At 35.7% G+C, this 22,116-nt stretch overlaps 1 protein-coding gene across 2 annotated transcripts in view; it reads right to left on the bottom strand.

Moving 5' to 3' along the window:
* RAB28 (RAB28, member RAS oncogene family) overlaps positions 1 to 22,116 on the bottom strand; it is a 77,316-nt gene that overhangs the window by 32,880 nt on the left and 22,320 nt on the right. For both annotated transcript variants that reach the window (XM_008150873.3, XM_008150874.3), the window contains exon 4: positions 17,900 to 18,029. In XM_008150873.3, the coding sequence (XP_008149095.1) occupies positions 17,900 to 18,029 (130 nt within the window). The remainder of the gene's footprint in view (positions 1 to 17,899; positions 18,030 to 22,116) is intronic.

Raw genomic sequence — 22,116 nt, 5'->3', positions numbered from 1 at the left:
CAGCAGTCCTAGATTGTGAGAGGGATATCCGACTGCCCATTTAGTCCCGATCCCAGTAGGTTCGGGCCTAAACGGGCAGTAGGACATCCCTCAAGGGGTCCCAAATTGGAAAGTGTGCAGGCTGGGCTGAGGGACAAACCCCCCGTGCACGAATTTCATGCACCGGGCCTCTAGTTAAGTACATAAAAAGATACTCAACATAATTAACTAGTAGGCAAATGCAAATCAAAACCACAATGAGATATCACTTCACACACACTAGGATGGACATAATTTTTAAAAAGTAATACAACAGCTGAGGAGAAATTGCAGCCCTCACACATTGCTAGTAGAAATGTCAGGTGATGCAGCTACTCTGGACAATAGGAAAAGTCAGAATTACCTTATGACCCAGCAATTCCATTCCTAGTTATCTTCCCAAAAGAAATAAACCTATGTCCAAGTAAAAACCTGTACACAAATGTTTATAACAGTACTATTCATAATGGCCAAAAATTGGAAACAATCCAAATGCCCATCAACTGATGAATAAATAAACAAAATGTGATAAGACATATCCATACAATGGAATATTATTCAGCCATAAAGATAAATGAAGTGCTGATACCTGTTATAACAAGAATGAACCTTGAAAACTTAAGTGAAAGAAGCCAGAAACAAAAGACCATATATTTCTTGATTCCATTTATATGAAATGTCAATAAGCAGACCCATAGAGACAGAAAGTAGTTTAGTACTTACCAGAGGCTACAAAGGAGGAGAAGGAAGGGAAAGGGGTAATGACTGCTAATGGGTATAGGGTTTCTTTGGGGGGTAATGAAAATGTTCTAGAATTAGGTGGTTACATAACCTAGTGGGTATACTAAAAACTGTATACTTTAAAATGGTGAATTTTTGCCCTAACCAGTTTGGCTCAGTGGATAGAGTGTCGGCCTGCGAACTGAAGGGTCCCAGGTTCGATTCCGGTCAAGGACATGTACCTTGGTTATGGGCACATCCCAAGCAGGGGGTATGCAGGAGGCAGCTGATTGATGTTTCTCTCTCATAATGTTTCTCTCTCATCAATGTTTCTAACTATCTCTCTCGCTTCCTCTCTGTAACAAAAAAAAAAAAAAAAAAAGAATCAATAAAATATAAATAAATAAAATGGTGAATTTTATGCTATATAAAATATATCTTGATAAAAAGATCCCATAACTATAATATCATAAAATTTTAAAAGTGGTCATTAAGTCTCTTGTAATGATAGGAAATATTCTGATTACAATTTTACCAATCTAAATTAATTCATGGATAACAAAGCTTTACTAGGTGTACCAGTTAATAATGCGGATATTTTTCAATAGATAGTTACACATATGTTGATATGTATGCTATTTTGTTGTACTGACAACAAGCTTCAAAACTTCATATGTCAAATTTGCTGAAGGTGTTAACATCATAGACTTTTACACTTAAAAATGTCTAATTTTGTGCCAAAAATAAAGAGCATTTGCAGGAAGTTTTAATTCATTACTTTATTTTATTTATTTTTAATATATTTTTATTGATTTTTTACAGAGAGGAAGGGAGAAGGATAGAGAGTTAGAAACATTGATCAACTGCCTCCTGCACACCCCTTATTGGGATGTGCCCGCAACTAAGGTACATGCCCCCGACCGGAATCGAACCCGGGACCCTTCAGTCTGCAGGCCGAAGCTCTATCCACTGAGCCAAACCAGTTAGGGATCATTACTTTATTTTAAAGAAAAAGTTATCATATACTCAGGAAGCTTATGGTGAACATGCTCTATCTCAAGATACTTGTGAATGCTGGTTTAAACGCTTTAAAAGTGATGATTTCTATGTGAAAGACAAAGAATGTCCAGGTCAACCGAAAAAGTTTGAAGACCAACAATTACAAGCATTATTGGATGAAGATGCGTGTCAAACTCAAAAACAACTTCCAGAAAGATTAAACTGCAATTTCCAATCGTTTACAAGCAATGGGAAAGATTTTAAAGGAAGGAAAATGGGTGCCACATCAACTGAACGAAAGACAAATGGAAAACTGGAAAGTCATCAGTAAAATGCTGCTTCAATGGCACAAAAGAAAGTCTTTTTTGCATCGAATTGTGACTGGTGATGAAAAGTGGATTTATTTTGAGAATCCCAAATGCACAAAATCATGGGTTGATCCAGGTCAACCATCAACATCGACTGCAAGGCCAAATCGCTTTGGAAAGAAGACAATGATCTGGGTTTGGTGTGATCAGGAAGGTGTGGTGTATTATGAGCTTCTAAAACCAGGTGAAACCGTTAATACTGATTGCTACCGACAACAAATAATCAATTTGAACCATGCTCTGATTGTGAAACGACCAGAATGTGCCAGAAGACACGGCAAAGTAATTTTGCTTCATGATAACACACCATCACACACTTCAAAAGCAGTAAAGACGGGTTAAAGATCTTGCCTGGAAATTATTAACCCACACACTGTATTAACCAGACCTTGCTCCTTCAGGTTACCACTTGTTCTGATCGATGGCACACGCACTTTCTGAGCAGCACTTCAAAACATACAAAGAAGTGGAAAATTGGGTCTCTGAATGGTTTGCCTCAAAGCAAGGAAAGTTCTATTGGGACGGTATCCACAAATTACCTGAAAGACGGGGGAAATGTGTACCTAGCGATGGACATTACTTTGAATAAAGCACTTTTGATGTTTCTCTTGAAATTATTGTGTTTTCTTTGATTACAAAATCCACATTATTAACTGGTACACGTAGTACATCATGCATACAAAATTTTTATATCCTCTCCCAACACTAGAATAAGTTTTTCTGCAATACAACACACAATGAATATGCCCTCAAACACAATTATATATGTACAATTCCCTAAGCACTAACTATATAACTGTATCTCTATCTATTTCTCTCCCTCTTTAGAAAGTGTATCAAAATACAAAGTAATGTATATATATGGGTGACCAAAAGTAGGTTTACAGTTTTAATACAAATAAATAATACAATAATTAATAAATAATATAAGAATAAACTGTTTCACATACTCATAACCTTAACCTACTTTTGCCTACCCTTGTATATATGGCTAGATATAGATATTGATATATAGATATAGATATGTAGATATATAACTCACATTAAAGTATATATTTATCATATATTTACTTTATTATTATTAATTATTTGTAATACAGAGCAAACTAATCACATCAAGTGTGACATGACAGCTCTATTGCATTTGAAAATTTTTTGACATTCCTCTTGAAAAAAAAAGTTATTAAAATAAAATACTTGATGATATAGAGACTGATAGGTTATAACAATACTAAGTAAAGCCCCTTATTAAAAATAAAATAAAATTATACTGTAGAATTAAACCCCCCCAAAGAAAGTTACTTTTTATATGTGTCCAATAGATTATCAGGTAGTTCATTTGTACTTCATCATTTTCCAAAAATAATTTAAAGTTGATAGTTCCATATATACATATTTACTAAATTTAAGAAAATTCAATAGAAAAAAGTCAAGTAGTTCAAAAAAAAGATAAAATAAGCTTTTGTAATTAAACCTACCATACTCAGTAAAAAAAGAGAATTCATTTTAATGTTAGGTAGCTCCTAAAAGTCATATGTAATACTATATTTCTGTAAATCAACTCACTTTCACCCTTCCTTTGGCTTTGAAAAAATTTTAAATACTTGGCATAGACTCTATTTAATGAATCAAATAAAGATTCAAGATTTTTGTCAACCTCTCGAAATGCATTTTATCTTAATATGTTACATTTTACCAGAAATTCAGTCCTTCCATTATGTATCCAAACCTTACTTTCAAACACTAAATCTGAGGTCCACATTGTTAATCCTCAGCTGACAATTTTCCCCTCCCATTGATACAACAGAACTAAATTACATATTGACTTTCTTCTGTACTTTTTGTCCACTATGTTAATCTTACTTCTACAACAAAACGTTTCCTCAAGGCTGGGTTCATAATATATGTATCTAGCATGTAGCCATGTGCTAACAGAAAGAATGTATTACTTTATGAATTAAATAATTATATTAAGTTTGCTATTGCCTTTCTATGCTGCTTAATTTTAAGGTATTTCAAATTAGGGAGAACTCAGAACATATCTTTAACACATATAGAATCACAGGTAGATTTGAAAACATCCTAAAGAATCACCTAATTAAGGTTATTAATCACCTAGTCCAGTGGTCGGCAAACTGCAGCTCGAGAGCCACATGCGGCTCTTTGGCCCCTTGAGTGTGGCTCTTCCACAAAATACCACGGCCTGGGCTAGTCTATTTTGAAGAAGTGGCATTAGAAGAAGTTTAAGTTTAAAAAATTTGGCTCTCAAAAGAAATTTCAATCGTTGTACTGTTGATATTTGGCTCTGTTGACTAATGAGTTTGCCGACCACTGGCCTAGCCAATTCTTTAAAAGTAATTGTTAGATAAAATACAGACCACAACATTTATTGTTTTCCCATTATTAACAATATGTATCTTTTACTGTATACAACGGTTAATCTCTCCCATTCCTTAAATGATAATGAGAATATATTTTCATAGTAGCAATTGGTGACATTTCAATAAATCAATGTGCTGCAGTGATACCTAAATAAAAGCTTAGTTCACTATAATGATGCTTCCAGGCTTCCCTAAAGTCAGGTGGTTACTTGCAGTTAATGATCTGTGACATACCACACAAGTAGTCCTAAAAAGACTTATTATCCACTGCATGTGCAACAATATTTGCTTTATGGATGGCTAAATGAATGAAGACATTCAATGTAACTGTAAAAGTAAAATCAAAAGAAAACTTACAAGTAACATGTTTTCTTTAAGTAAAAGGGCTGTGACCATTTTCCATTAATACTTAACCTTTTGCTGGAGCAGTGTAACCACATATCCATAAAGCCCAAGAGCTGTTCTGGGTTAATGCTAATTAACTGCTCCCAATCAAAAGAGCAGTAACTTTCCAAAAATGTGAGATCATCAGCCTCTATTGTTGACATCAAAGCGACATCACAAAGCTTAGTGAACAATAAAAGACAAATATGCTTTACGTAAGTTGAGAGCTTGCCTTGTAATCAAATTTATATATACATAACAAACATGCCAAGAAAAGAATTATTATTATTATGCTATACACAAAATTTACTAATCTCAAACAATACTCTATCTTTCATAGCTGCCAGACAGACTTTGTAAGCATTCATATGTTTATCATTTATAATTTTATTTCATTTACTAGACTCGGCTTTTGTCCACCATATGTATGTCCACTGTGGATTAACTATTCCCTTAGGTACAATTAAGGCCTTTCCATTTGTTGTAAGAAGAGCTAAGTATGAAGGACACGGCCAGAAATAACATTTATACCTCAACCAAAAACAGAAGCACATTCAAACTAAAACGATGGTTTATGCAGCATCTTTTTTTTTATTAGACACATGTCTACAGAGCAAAATAAACTTGAGATAAAAATTCATGGCAACTGTACACCAGCTTTCGCCATTCAGATCGAATATCAAAACTATATCAACTCCATCAATTAAATTTAAATAACTTTTCAGAAAAATATACCTCTAAATTACAAGTGAATTGAAGGTTGGCTTCCAAACATTAATTATAACCATTTTAATCAATATTTATGTATTTCAAAGACATTTCAAAACACTGTTAGTGGTTTTTATTTTTAAATCCTTTAATTAAAAATAGATTGATTTAGCAGTACCTCCTCTGATTACCCATAACTAGAACACATGATTGGAAGACAGAGTGAGGAACACAATAACAACAACTAACACATATAGCACCTATTATATATACTTGACATGGTTCTAGGAGCTTTATATATATTTAATTCTTACAACAACCTCCCTGTAAGGTAGGTGCTATTATTATCCCTACTTTATAGATGAGAAAACTGAGTATAAAGAGGGTAAGTGCCTTATAAGTGAGTCCATATCTGAACCTAAGAAGTCTTACTCAGAAGTCTGTGCTCATACTGTTACTCTATATAAAACATATTAAAATACTACAACAGCCCTGGCCAGGTAGCTCAGTTGATTAGGGTTGTCCCGATATGCCCAGGTTTTAGATTCAATCCCCAGTCAGGGCACATACAAGAATCAACCAATGAATGCATCAATAATTGGAACAACAAATTGAATATCTATCTCTATCTACTTCTCTCTACTTCTCTCTCTCTCTTTCCTCTCTCTCTCTCTCTCTCGCTCTCGCTCTCTCTCTCAAAATTAAACTTTTAATTCCACATTCTTCATCATCTCAGTAAATTGAACTTCAACATTCAAGACGCTTATGCAAAAAATCTTGGCTTTATCTTCTCTCCTCTACTCCACAGCCATTCTATGACAAAATGCATCACCCCTGCCTTCAAAATATATCCAGAAGCCAACCTCGTCTCACTATTTCCACTGCTATCACCCTGCTCCATGCCCCCATTATTTATCACCTGAATTACCCACTATGGTATATTCTCAAAAAAACAAATTGTAGTGATCCTTTCAAGCTAAACCACTTCACTCAGTGGCTTTCCATCACACAGAGTAAACGTCAAAGCCCTTACAATAGCCTACAAAGCTGTTCCTGATTCATCCTCTTCCTAGGTCTGTCCCTCTTTATATCAAACTTTAATTTGAAAAAACTACTCAACCAATTAAACTTGGAATTATATCAAAATGCTCTAAAAGTACAGTAAGAGTTGAAGTATGATACAAGAGAACAGCTTTGAGTGCATACATTAAAATACTCTCTCACTCAGTGTACAGAATACTGATGCCTTTAGTACAAGAATATCAGCATCTTCCAATAAGTAAATTAACATAGCTGTATTTGCCAAATTTACATGTAAAGAAATTAAAAAGCAAAAATAAGAAAGCAATCAAAACCAAAATGTTAGGTCCATCTGAAAAAGACACTTGGGTATAATACTTTGGGATACTATTCCCAGGAAAAAGAACCAAAGTATTAAAACAAATGGACAAGGAGCAGAATGTTTTAATTTAGAATGTATAAACAAAATGAACTTTTCAAATCCTCAGAAGTTTTTGTTTATGCCTTATAAATTTTAAATTCTCTTAAGTAAACTGATAATAATGACTCACTTATTCACTTTGTTATAATATTGTAGAAGTTAATATGAATCCTTCAAAATAAAAATCCAAGTTTCACATTTCTACTCTCCACATAAAATAAGAATTTTGAAGACTCAAAAGAGTCACAGTATAGGCAAGGACTTACATGTAAATTCCCATTAAGTTTTTCAAAATGGACATATAACCACCTCTTATACTCCTCTATTATAGACAAAAAGAACAGTCTTTTTAAAAGCTTTGTGATCATTTTATTGAGCGCATCAGTAAAATTTTCAACTTGAAATTTACTTGTTTTACTAATACATTTCCACTGAGTTCAGAGAACACAACTTACAGGGTACATTAAAATGTAACCTTTGAACCTGGCAGTGTAAAACATCACTTCCTGGGCAGAGATAGTACTCCAAGAACAATCAATCACTGTTAAGAAGAATATACACTCAACATTGTTAATTAGTCTTGATGCACTCTTCTCTATGCCCTCATCTGTCATGAAGATTGTTTAAAAATCTGAGTTATTAGTCTTTATTTGGGAAAGGATCTGGTTAATATCTTTAAGAGTAGAAATCATTCATCCATCCACTCTGTCCCGGAGCATGATAATTCCTACCCCCAATACAAGCTATGGATCACCACCACCCCTCCACTAACTAAGAACCTATAAATCAGGAAGAGGGCAGCTCCTATGCAACCCCTGTTAATTTCTGTTTACAATCTATCCCACTGAGAATGTTAGCTAGTCAGGGGAGAAACTAGCTGATGGACCAGATAATAAAAAAACGTAACAGCTTAAAGACAGAAAATAACAAAATGACAAATTAAAGAGGCATGGGATTATAAAACATGGGTTAAAATTAAAATTATCCTTTAAAAAACCAATATTCCTAAATGTTCATTTCATTTCAATTTGAACCTTTCCTTAAACACTGGAAGGAGGGATGACATTAAAACTGTACATTAGTACAGATCATGATTTTTTAAATAAATGTAAAAATAAACAATTTATAAATATAAAGGCAACATGTAGAATTCTACCATTATGTAAAAGTCACATGTTAGGAAAAAGAAGCAAAATTCTTAATTCTTTTATGTTTATTTACCCTAAAATCATGACAAAATCTATGACATTATCTCAAACATGATCCAGTATTGTATAACTTCGATGCATTTCCAAAGAAACTCTCTCTGACATTATTCACCAGGATGGAATTCAGTAGGCCAATTGGCTCTGAAGGCCATCTAACAGATACCCTGTATCTACATTCGTATTTTTCCTCATTAAGAAAACCATTTTTCCTGATTAACACATCCCAGGCCATAAACACTTCGAATTTCAACAGTCTTCATGAAAAGGCTTTTCTTCATTCATTCAGTATTCATTCATTCAGGCACTGTTCTAAGTGATGAGGTCCTTAGCTTTCACAGAGCTTAGATTTTAGTGGGGAAAGACCGACAAGAAACAAACAAGAAACAGTATCAGATGGCAATGAGACTACACAGATAACACAATCAGAATGTCCTGACAGAAAGGGACTAGATGGCTCCTTTAGATTGAGTGGGTGAAGAAGGCAACTCTGAAGAGAAGACATTTAAAATGAGATCCAAATGACCAAATGGAGGCAGCCAAGCAAAGACCAGAAGAAAAAGCCTTTCAAGCAGAGCAAACCCTAAGGTGCAAATTAACTTGGAGTGTGTTAGAAATAGACATAAAGACTATGTGCCTTATGCATACAGTGGGTAAGGGAACATGTGCTATAGTAGGTGGTCAGGTTTGAGACCACCTAGTGCTCCTGGATAAGTAGCTTGGATTTCATCCTAAGCATGATGAGAAAGCACTAGAGGATTTTAAGCTGCAGAGTCATATATTATGATTTCCCACTTGGGAACTGGATTGTAGAACAAAGCTAGGAGCAGGAAGACCAATATTAGGCTGACTACTGCAGCAGTTCACATGAGAGGCAGTGGTGGTATGTTAGGCCACGGCCAGGGTCCACCTGTAATAAGCCCCTAAGTGGACATTAACTGAAAACCCTAGGCTCTTCAGTGTAGGCTCTGATCAAACGAGAGTGCCCCGATGCTAGGAGAGCAAGAACTTCAAGGCCAGGAAACCAAGTATTAGGCCTGGTGGCCTTGGCTCTCTGAATTGCATAAGTTACCCCAGCTGGTAATATAATTGTTTCTGGGTGCTTATGTGACTGCATCTGTAACCTGTCAGACATCTCATTCCACATGGGGCTGTAGTCATCATCAAACTTCAATGAACTTCCCATAAAATATATGGAATAAGTAAATGACTTACCCTCATTCTCATTTTGAAGCTTACTTACCAAAAATTTATTTTTATCTCACTAGGGAAAAGTAGGAGCTTCAGTGAAGATTTGGACAAAACTGATTTATTAATCTCAACTACCAAACAGAGCAAAAAGGCAGTCAAAATTTTTAGAAAACCTGAATATGGCAGGAAAAAAAAAGATCAAAATTAAGACCTAGGTTAGCAAGTCCAATCACTCCTTAAGCCAGTGATGGGCAACCTTTTGAGTTTGGTGTGTCAAACTTCGCCAAAAAACTGAGCAGAACTCGGGTAGTGTGTCACTTTGAGGAAAAAACATTATTCCGCGATATTTATAGTTTAAATAACATAAATGTATAATTGCTATATATAATTGTATTTAATAAACCAAAAACTAAATATTTAACTTATCTGCTTAGTGACTTCTTTGTTCATCTGTCAGTCGGTTTCTTTTGTTGGTCTTGATATTATTTAGCTTGTGTGGGGTGCCATGAACTAAGATAAGTGAGCGGGAGGGGGAATTCTTTAACTAACCTGCCTATTAGTGACTTTTTTGTTGCTGAATTTCATTGGCTAAATCTTCAATTGAAGGTTGGTATTTTGTACACTTCAGGCCCAAGCAAGCGCTACTAACTTCATCTGTCAATCTGTTTCTTTTGTTGGTTTTGATATTATTTAACACTGAGAATAAGGCCCCACAAAAGTATGTAGAGGGAAAAATTGTGAGTAAAGCCATTGCTATATTTTTCAGGGTGCTAAAAGTGTCTGGTAGTCGGTTCCAGGCACTCCAAATTTCCTGTTCGTAGTGGCACTCCTCTTGATTCTCCAAGTGGCACCTTTCCAGATTCTCAAGCTTTGACCTCAAGTCGACAAACACTTGAGCCCAGATACTGTCTTGAAATTCTGCAAGTTGCATCTCCAAATCATCAATTTGCATCCATTGGAAACCATTTAATTCCAAACTGCTGTAGACTACTACATCAGGATACTTATTTTCATGGTCTGTTCTAGACTTCTAAATTGACTAAATCTATCACTAAACTGGTCAGGTAATGAGTCTAAAACATGCTGGTACTTCATATGCAAGAGTTCCATTTCATTTGGTACAGCTGCACTGGCCTTCTCAAAATACTTTGTTATTCGAGGAAAATAACTTACAAGTTTTAGTTTCTACATCTCGCTTGAAAATTTTAACTTTACTTTCAAAAGCTTTTATGTATCCAAACATAACGTCAATACTTTTGCCAAAACATTGTAACTTTAAGTTCAGTTCATTAATATGAACAGAGAGATCTGTAAAAAACATCAGGGTGTTGACCCACTAATCATCATTAAGCTGAGGAAAGTTTCCCAGATCCTTATCATCAAGGAATACCTTAATTTCTTCAAAGCACTCCACAAAGCGCTCAAGAACTTTGCCTCAGCTCAGCCATCTTACATTATTGTACATCAGCAGTCCACTGTAGGTGGAATCAACCTCCAGTAAAAGTGCCGAAAATTCTCGCTTGTGACGGGGGCGAGCAGCTATTAAATTAACTATTTTTGTAACAACTGACATTAAGTCGTTTAAGTCAGTGAATCCTGCCTTGGCACATAAAGCCTCCTGATGGATAATACAATGAAAAGGCACAATCGGATGTCCAATAGCTTCTGTAAACAATTTGACAAATCCGACTTTTTTCCCCACCATATTTGGTGCCCCATCTGTCCTCACAGACACAACTTTAAAGATATCAATGCTTAAGTCACGAAATGTTTGTATAACAACCTTACATATTTCGCTTCCTGATTTACTTGTTGACACTGATACTAACTTTATCAACTCTTCTCTCATTGTGAGACCATCAGAATATCGACCAATAATGGCCAACTGAGCATGTGATGTGACATCAGTAGTTTCATCAAGAGAGATCGAAAAATATTTACACTTCCTTATGTCTCTCTTTAATTGATGTTGTACGTTTGTGTTCAGTCTCATTATTCGGTCTTTTATGATATTTCTACTGAGTAGTAACTCAGATATTCTCTTAATAATTGCATCTTTATTCTGCATATCGTGAAATAGAACTGGTGCACATCTTAGGAGAGTTTCCTTAATAAATTCTCCCTCACTGAGCACTTTTCCATGCTGAGCTATAGAGTGAGCAATGCTCAAACTTGCAGATGTTAAATTTGTAGAGCCTTTCATAAATTTAAGGATGGAATTAGATTGGCTCTTATAAAGGTGTAGCTGCCTGGAAATGTATTCCTTCCTTTCATCCTCACTTTTTTCCAAGAGCTGGGAATGATTAGTTTCAAAATGTCTATTTATATTCCACGTTCTGCTTACTACCGTTTCAGTACATAGAATGCAAAATGATCTGCCATTTTTTTCTATATAGCCATACATCTCGGTCCATGTCTCTTGAAAGGGTCGGCCACTGCTACTACCACTTCCTTTACTTAACCTTAGTTTTTTATTTTTTGGGTTTTCCATCAGAGGGGCAGTGACAGAAGATAGAATTATAGATAGCTTGTTAGGCCTGCAGGCAATTAGGGGTTAACTAGCCTAACTAACCACAAAATGGTGCATATAACTGTCTTTTAGGAAAGGGCAGGGTTAATAAGCAGAAATAGGGGTGAATAAGGATGCACAACAGTAATAGTGGTGAAATGGAGTCTGCACTATGGAGCAAGATGGTGTTCCCTATGTGAATTAAAATGGCTGCCGCTATTTCTAATGGCGGGAAACGGCACCCATAGTACACCACAAACCCTAGCCTCTCCCAGCCTCCCCCTCACTTATCTCAGTAATGATGGATTAGAAATCCATGACACCCCATAACAGTAGATAATGGTTGCTGTGGTTAACTGTTATTTGGTTACTGGTAATGACAGGGACCCCAGAGATGCGTCCCCTGCTGCGTTCCGCTGCTCCCTGCTCTGCTGGCGGAAGTGAGGGCAAAGATCCCGGCTTAACCGGAAGTCCCAGAACTAGACGCTCTGTGCCGGACTTCTGTTGTTTTGGCCTACAGACCTCCAGCACAGAGTGTATAATAGGGGAGGATGAAACATTTGCGAATGTTTCATCCTCAGGAGCAGTGTCTAATAGGGGAGGATGAAACATCGTAAATGTTTCATCCTCAGGAGCAGCAAATGTTTCATCCTCAGCATGTGGCCGCCTCAGCAGCCGCGGGTCATCAGAAATGGCTACGTGTGTCATAGGTTTGCCATCACTACCTTAAGCACTCTCTCCAGCTCAACCTTTGTGCAAATTCGCAATGACTAGCTGCATACACTTAGCTGGCATTGGAGAAAGTTTATAAAACTTCTATTTCAGCTCTACTAATTTATAATTTGTGATTATTCAAATTGAAGCTATAGTTAATGCTTTTATTTTTTGTTTTATTTTGTTGCTGTTTCTTATGGGCCAACTCTTATTTTACTTTGTATTTATTGTTTAAAATATTACAAGTAGTAGTACATGTCTCCTTTTTCCCCCATTGACCTCCCCCCCCCACCTCTCCTAACCCCCGCAACCCTCCCCTGCCTTCCGAATGTAGTTTAACAGTCTGTTCGATGCTTCCTTGTCTCTGTATCTATTTTTATTCATTAGTTTATGTTGTTCATTATATTCCACAAATGAGTGAGATCATGTGACATTTATCTTTCTCTGACTGGCTTATTTCACTTAGCAGAGTGGTCAGCAAATACATTAGTCAACAGAGCCAAATATCAACGATTGAAATTTCTTTTGAGAGCCAAATTTTTTAAACTTAAACTTCTTCTAATGCCACTTTTTCAAAATATAGACTCGCCCAGGCCGTGGTATTTTGTGGAAGAGCCACACTCAAGGGGCCAAAGAGCCGCATGTGGCTTGCGAGCCGCCATTTGCCAACCACGGGCTTAGCATAATGCTCACCAGCTCCATACATGCTGTTGCAAATGGTAAGATTTCCTTTTTTTATAGCAGCGTATTATTCCATTGTGTAGATGTACCACAGTTTTCTAATCCACTCATCTGCTGATGGGTACTTAGGCTGTTTCCGAATCTCAGCCATTGTAAATTGTGCTGCTATGAACATAGGGGTGCATATATCCTTTCTGATTGGTGTTTCTAGTTTCTTGGGATATATTCCTAGAAGTGGGATCACTGGGTCAAATGGCAGTTCCATTTTTAATTTTTTGAGGAAATGCCATACTGTTTTTCACAGTGGCTGCAAGTCTGTATTCCCACCAGCAGTGCAGGAGTGTTCCTTTTTCTCTGCATCCTCTCCAGCACTTGTCGTTTGTTGATTGTTGATGATAGCCATTCTGACAGGTGTAAGTTGGTACCTCCATGTTGATTTGATTTGCATCTTTTAGATGATTAGTGACTTTGAGCATGTTTTCATATGTCTCTTGGCCTCTGTATGTCCTCTTTCAAAAAGTGTCTATTTAGGTCCTTTGCCCATTTTTTATTGGATTGTTTATCTTCCTTTTGTTAAGTTTGTATGAGTTCCCTGTAAATGTTGGAGATTAAACCCTTATCAGAGATAATATTGGCAAATATGTTCTCCCATGCAGTGGACTTTCTTGTTGTTTTGTTGATGGTTTCTTATGCTGTGCAGAAGCTTTTTATTTTGATGCAATCCCATTTGTTTATTTTCTCCTTAGTTTCCATTGCCCTAGGAGCTGTATCAGTAAAGATATTGCTATGACAAATGTCTGCTATGTTGCTGCCTATGGCTTCTTCTAGGATTTTTATGGTTTCCCATCTTATATTTAAGTCCTTTATCCATTTTGAGTGTATTTTTGTGTATGGTGTAAGTTGGTGATCTAGTGTCATTTTTTTGCATGTATCTGTTCAATTTTCCCAACACCATATATTGAAGAAACTGTCTTGACTCCATTTTATGCTCTTGCCTCCTTGGTCAAATATTAATTGAGCATAATGGCTTGTGTCAATTTCTGGTTCTCTGTTCTGTTCCATTGGTCTATATATATTCTTGTGGCAGTACCAGGCAGTTTTGAGAACAGTGGCTTTGTAATATAGCTTGGTATCTGGTATTGTGATCCCTCCAACTTTGTTCTTCTTTCTCAAGATTACTGCAGCTATTCGGGGTCTTTTTTTATTCCAGATGAATTTTTGCAGAGTTTGTTCTAGGTCTTTGAAGTATGCCATTGGTATTTTAATGGGGATTGCATTGAATTTATAGATTGCTTTGGATAGTATGGACATTTTAATGATCTTGATTCTACCAATCCAAGAACATGGTATATTCTTCCATTTGTTTATGTGTTCCTGTATCTCTTTTTTCAGCATCCTGTAATTTTCTGAGTATAGGTCCTTTATTTCCTTGGTTAAATTTATTCCTAGGTATCTTAATATTTTTGTTACAATAGTAAATGGGATTGTATTTTTAGTTTCTCTTTCTGTGAGTTCATTATTGGTGTATAAAAAAGTCATAGACTTTTGGGTGTTAATTTTGTATCCTGCTACACTGCCAAATTCATTTATTAAGTCTATTAGTTTTTTTATGAAGTCTTTAGGGTTTTCTATGTACAATATTATATCATCTACGAATAATGACAATTTTACCTTTTCTTTTCCAATTTGGATGCCTTTCAATATGTCAACATAGTTAATGCTTTTAAAAGGCTACTATGATTAAGAATAATAATATTATTGAGCACTTACATTGGATAAGGCCACATGCTAAGTGTTTTTCATGTAATATCTCGTTTAATCTTTAAACCAACTTTATCAGACAGAAACTATTACCCTTATTTCCAGAAGAGTAAATGGAGGCTTAGAAATATAAAGTAGCTTTTCTGATTGTCACAGTGCTGTAAAGGGAAGAAACTGGGCTTGAAAACAAAATCTGTCAAAATCAAATTTCTGTGATCTTAACCACACTCAATACTTCATTTAAAATCTTAATTAGTAAAAAGAACATTAATCTCTTAAAGCTTTTCAGAATATAGAATGAAATAAAGTCAATAAATTTGCTTTAAACATTATATACTTTTAAGTTATCATATACTGAAATAACTTACTAATTACCAATTCTGTCTATGTCATTAAAGCAAGTCCCTTCCTCTTCTGGCTACTTTATTAACCTACTCTAGTTACTCTTTATATTAAACCTAATAAAACTCAAAAGTTTTTACAAAAACAAACCCATAATTCACCATTACCTAAGACTATCTTCAACCCTCAGCCTCAATTTCTGAGTTTACCATATTTTAATAAAAAGTAAATGATTTTATATCTTTCTAATCATAAGGTCTTACTATGGAACAAATTCACACATGCCTGTGAATGCGCACACACGCACAAACATACACTTTGTGTGGAAATTTTCTATGCTTCTACTGAACTTTGGCCAAAAGCTGCCAATATATTCAGGGCCTACACCTATTTCTCTTCAACATATGCTTTCTATTAAAGTTGCAAAGAATAGGACACAATGATGAATTTTAAATTGCACATTTAGGCAGAAGATGACTTGTGTAGATAATTGGAATAATATAGTTTCAGATGTCTTCCCATCATGTTTCTTTCTCTTTGCCTTTAACCAGTAGGTGAAGTCTTTGCTTTTTAATATAATTTTATGACCAAAAAGGAAAATGAATGCATATTACCATACAAATGAAACATCGATTTAGAAACACAAATTATAAGCTCTTTCATTACATGATCATATGAAATAATATTCAGGAAAATGTTCACCTATAATCTCTTCATTTTACATATATAACATTCTGTGTGACTGTATACTCTATTATATGATCTCATTCTGAAGGAGAGTATTATAAATACAAAAAAGGGGTTAGAGCTAAGCCAAAAGTTCTTTTGATTTTTATGCTATGAAATCTCAAACATAACACTGTGGTCATTTTTTGCATAAATTTATATAACGCTGAATGGCACAACCAAGCACAGTTCAATAGCCTATCTAGTCTGATATCCTGCCTCTGACAGCGACCAATGCTGGATGCCTCACAGGAGAGCATAAACACATAATGTATATAATTATGTACCACTACGCCATTACTCCAGATGGTGGTTAGATGATATCCTGAAAGAAATGAAAACAAATCAGAACCCCTATCCTCCTTCCCTACTCTACAATTTCCCAAAAGTTAATGGGAAACCTCAAATAAAGCACACATTTAACCATAAAATAAGCCAATGCTTTGGTAACATAATGACCAAGCAATTATCTCCTAAAATGAAAAGTCCAGCTTAGAAATGGAATCTTAGCTCATCAAAACTCATGATTTGTAAAGGGGGATTTCAATGAATTGAAAAGTATTTAATTCACTCAATTATAATTATATACAAAATAGATGAGCAAATTTTACTAAACCTTTAAAATAAAACTGTATCTTTTATCCAACCCATACATCTTGTGATATGTAATACTGTTTCCTAAAAACAATATAAAATTTGTATTTTTAACTCTTCAGAGAAATGATATTCACACCTGTTTTACAACGGTTTTAAAATAAGGCTTGGATTTATTACATGTTCATCTAAGTGTGCAAAACCACATAATGAAGAAATCTTGGTTTAGTCTTTCAGGAAGTACTATTTCCTAACCAATTACAGACAAAAAAAAATGCACTCTACTATTAAAGACTTTTGGCAAAGATAATTCTCTTCCTAAGTATACTTGGATATTGATTTAACAATGCTTGTAGGCAGGAAACAGTTTCTGACCTAAATCTTTCATGGTATAATTTTTATTCATTTCTCTTTTTCTGTCCTCAAATAAGTTGTAAAAGATTAGGTCATATCATAATATTTTATATACTTGAAAATCCTTTGTAGGGACTCCTTTTCCAAGTAACTGCATTGGAGGATGATGAACCAAGTAACAGTCTTGTGCTGCACTGTCTTACCATTTTTATATGCTGTATATCATAACCCAAAAGACGAATCTCAAAAATTATTTACCCATCATTTTTACCGAGCACTACTATTTCCCCATAATAACACACTTTCTCAAAAAAAAAATTATTTATATTTCAGAGCCTAAAAAATTCAGAAAGGAACTTTATGGGAGCAAAAAACAATACACACAAAATTCCACACAGACACTGCTTCCTTCCCTAGAATAGGGGATCATTTAATGAAATGTATCTCCCAAAATCTCTGGGGCAGAGTGAGGCTGCAGAGCAATATCATAAAATCTGCAGCTGTGTTGCTGTTCTTAATAGGCCGCGCTGTTTCCTTAGACCTCAGGAAGCCAAAACACACAGTCAGAGCAGAACTTACCTTAACAGGAATTGGCCAAAGCAGCACAGCAGTTAAGATAGATCAGCATCAAAACTGTTATTGAAAAGACTATACACATCTTTAGGAATTTTCTCTTTAAGCAATTTGCTTACTCCAGGAAAGCTGTATCTACTTATGTTTCCAAACATCAACATTTTTAGAAATAAAAACAATAGGATAGGCAAATAAACTTTACTATATATTAATAAGCATTATTAACTTACTTTTATTGCCCACCAAGGCAATCAGTGGCTGAGTTTCCGACTCCTCACTCACTTTCTTCACCACAGTATACCAGTCTTCTAAATTCTCGAAGCTTTGATAATTTGTAATGTCATATACCAAGAGGACTCCCTGTCACAAAAGAGTTACAGAATATTTGTAATACACTACTTGAAAATAATATTAATATTAAATACTCTAAGTAATGCTTCAGATATACCTAGAATCGTGTAAAAATACAAATGTGGACTATTCTATATATAAACTTACTTTGATTTAGCTATTAGTAGACAAATAATACTGAATCTTTTCATTCAAGATAAACCCAAGCCAGTAAAGCAAGCTAAATAATAATTTTATCAAGTTATATGTGGTTTCCAAATAAGATATCTGGGATATGCTTGGTAAGTTACAATCAATGTAAGAAAATATGACATAGAAAAAGCTGCAAGGTCTACAATCCTGTCTGTTACTTTCATGAGGTCAAATATTTAAACCTTTCAATAAAAAAAAACCATCTGCTGCTGCTCTTTTTAAATATTTTTTAAATGGAGAGTCCATGACATCCCTTGATAGTCCATTTCAGTGTTTTAACACAATTTTCTTTAAATGAAATAAATTGATTTCCTCTTTTGGTCCTCTGTGCATTTGGAGAACAACATATGAGTATCCTCCTTGTAATAACCCTTCATGTACTTGAAGATAGTTAAGAAACTCCTTTACTGTCTCCTTTCCAGAATAAACAAACTCAATTCCTAAACTTGCCTCAAAGGACCTATTTTCTATCCCTTTAATCATAGTTGTTGGTTCTTCCCAGGACACTCTCCATACAATTTTTTGACATCCTCTTTAAAATGAGCAATGTAAAACTAGATATGATTCTGTAATAAGAGCGTGAACAAAGCCAAATATAACAGAGGGATTGCTTCCTGCCTCTTATATATCATATTCCTTTTAATATATCCCATTATTTTGTGGGGGAGGGAGAAGTATGTACACACAAAAATAACAGTGCCAGATTCTTGATTCTCATCCAGCTTGTGGTCAAACACTTAATACAAAGCTCTGCATACAACATAAGTCTGGACCGTAATAGCATTTACGTCTCCTTCTTCTTAGGTTATAATCATAAATATTGACTACTTTTTTGCACCTATAATGTACTAGACATCTCTAGATCTTTTCATTAATCATCAGAACAAGCATGCAAAGCTGGTGTTATTATTCTCATTTTACTAATAAAAAGAGGTTAAAATAACCAAGGTCACACAGCTAGTTAAGTAATTGAGCCAGAATTTGAATCAAAGACTGAATAAATATAAAGTTCACTCGTTCATTCCACAAACATTTGTCTGCCAACTATATGCCTAGCACTGTGCTGGGTGCTAGGGATATAAATTCCAAACCTCCAGGAACCCACAGTCTTGCATCAAAGCCAAGCACATACTAGTAAACAGACAAGTATACCAACACAGGAATCATGGCCTGTGATATCTTGGTAAATATTAATAGATTGGCTCAGGGGATGGTACTGGTGAGCGTCAAAAGAGGGTTGTTTGTAGCATTTGCCAATTTCTGTGGTGCAAATACTGCTGTGTGGCCATTTTCAAGTTATCAAAGTCACTTCACTGATCACAGAGCATGGTAGGACATCACTATATAGCACCTCCACCACACAGGTACACTAAACAGAAATAATCTCCAAAGCATAGATAATAAAAATATATAGCAAAATAGCCCTAGCTGGTTTGGCTCAGTGGATAGAGCGTCGGCCTGCAGACTGAAAGGTCCCAGGTTCAATTCCAGTCAAGGGCACATGCCTGGGTTGTGGGCTCGGTCTCCAGTAGGTGGCATGCAGGAGGCAGCCAATCAATGATTCTCTGTCATCGTGGATGTTTCTATCTCTCTCTCTCCCTCTTCCTTCCTCTCTGAAATCAATAAAAATATATTTTTAAAAAAATACACATAGCAAAATAATTAGTAAGTGTGCATTTTGAGCATATATTTGTTTTTTATATAATTTATAAGTTTATTTATAATTTTTAACCATAAATGTATTCAACTGGTTCACAAAAACTCCTGAACTTAACAATAACTCTCCCAAACTGGTTCTAACATACTGCTATTATGGTCTTCCAGTATCATGCTCTTTTATTAAACTACACTGGCCTCCAAGTCACTTATTCTCTCTGAACCTTAGGTTATTTGCCTCTGAAATTAAATAATTGAGTTAAATAAAATCCTTTCCAGTTTAAATATTCTATAATCATTATGCAATATCACTTGCCTGATTCATTTTAGTAACTTAGACACCTATTTCTGTCTTCCCAAATGCACTGAAATAATGCCCAACACAGAATTATCCTATATAATAAAAGGCTAATATGCAAATCAACCAAATGGCAGAATGACCGGTCGCTATAATGCACACTGACCACCAGGGGACAGACGCTCAACGCAGGAGCTGCCCCCTGGTCAGTGCGCTGGGGGAGCGCTCCCACAACTGCTCAGCCAGAAGCCAGGCTCAGAGCTGGTAAGCGGTGGCAGGAGACAGCTGTCAGCAGGACATCCCCTGAGGGCTCCTGGACTGTGAGAGGGCACAAGCCGAGCTGAGGGACCGCACCTCCGCGCCCCACCCCTACCCAGTGCACAAATGCCATGCACTGGGCCTCTAGCTTGAAATAATGAGCATAATCCCACTTTTCTTATTAAGAATAAAGCCCAGCCAAAACCGGTTTGGCTCAGTGGATAGAGCGTCGGTCTGCGGACTGAAAGGTCCCAGGTTCGATTCCGGTCAAGGGCATGTACATTGGTTGCAGGCACATCCCCGGTAGGGGGTGTGCAAGAGGCAGCTGGTCGATGTTTCTCTCTCATCGATGTTTCTAGCTCTCTATCCCTCTCCGTTCCTCTCTGTAAAAAATCAATAAAATATATTAAAAAAAAAAAACAGAATAAAGCCCAGAACTGACCTCTGAAGAAAGCTAATCTTCAATCTACTGACTCCGCCTCCAGCTGTCATGACTGATAAAACAGGTGGTAAAAGAGCTCTGCCATGGAAGTCAAATAATTGGTAGGTTGCAGTCCTGGCCCTACTATCTACTGCTTTTGGGCAATGCGTCTATCATCACCTTTATAATACTTGCCATGCCTAAGTGACTAAGTAAAGTAATAAAAATAGACTTATTTTAAAACTAACATAAACAATTGCTGGAAATTATTTTTATTATTCTGAGTGAAAAAGAATCACAGTTTCAAAGCAACTTCAAGGTAGTTTTTACACTCATAAATTGAGCCTTGACCTAGGATGACTCTTAAATCTTAAGAGTTGGGGAACCATTCTAATTAATATATGCAAAACTTCATCTCAACATGGGTCAATATTTGAACATGATAGAATACATGCAAATAAACATGGCTACAATCTCTTAATAATCAGTACTAGACAGAGCTATGGAATAACAAATACCATTGATCTAGACCAGGGTTCTATGGCCCACAGGTCAAATCCAGTCCACACCCCATATTTTCACTTATTTATTTTTTTTAATATATTTTTATTGATTTCAGAGAAGGGAGAGAGAGAGAAACATCAATGATGAGAGAGAATCATTGATTGGCTGCCTCCTGCACACCCTCCACCAGAGACCGAGCCTGCAACCCAGGATGTGCCCTTGACTGGAATTGAACCTGGGACCCTTCAGTCTGCAGGCCGTCATTCTATCCACTGAGCCAAACCAGCTAGGGCCTCATCTTTTTAAACAAACTTCTAATGAAATATACTCATATTCATTGTTACCAATAACTGCTTTTGCACTACAACTGCAGAGATGAGTAGCTGCAGCAGAGACAGTATGGCCTGCAGAATCTAAAATAGTTTCTATCTGGCTCTTTAAGGAAAAGTTTACCAATTCCTGATATGGATCAATGTATCCTGTATTTCTCAGTCAGCAATACCAATAAATCTTCCAGGACTCAAGAAAGATAGAAGGATAAGCCTTTTTCATTAATCTAGCTATCTATCAACTCAAATCTATCTGTTCATATTCCCCATTCTCAACAGCATTTAATGTAAAAACTATGATTTTATCTCTGCTCCTAAGATGACAATTTTGTACCAGTTTTGACCTTCACCTGTATGGTGAAAATTGAGAAGGGAAGACAAGAAAACCAAAAACACTAAAATACAAAAGAAATTCCAAGCCAGATGGGTACTAGATTT

Source organism: Eptesicus fuscus, chromosome 2, assembly GCF_027574615.1.
Source record: "Eptesicus fuscus isolate TK198812 chromosome 2, DD_ASM_mEF_20220401, whole genome shotgun sequence".
NCBI classification, from domain to species: domain Eukaryota; kingdom Metazoa; phylum Chordata; class Mammalia; order Chiroptera; family Vespertilionidae; genus Eptesicus; species Eptesicus fuscus.
Note: the sequence above shows the minus strand (reverse complement) of the source record. Positions and strands in the feature narration are given on the sequence as shown.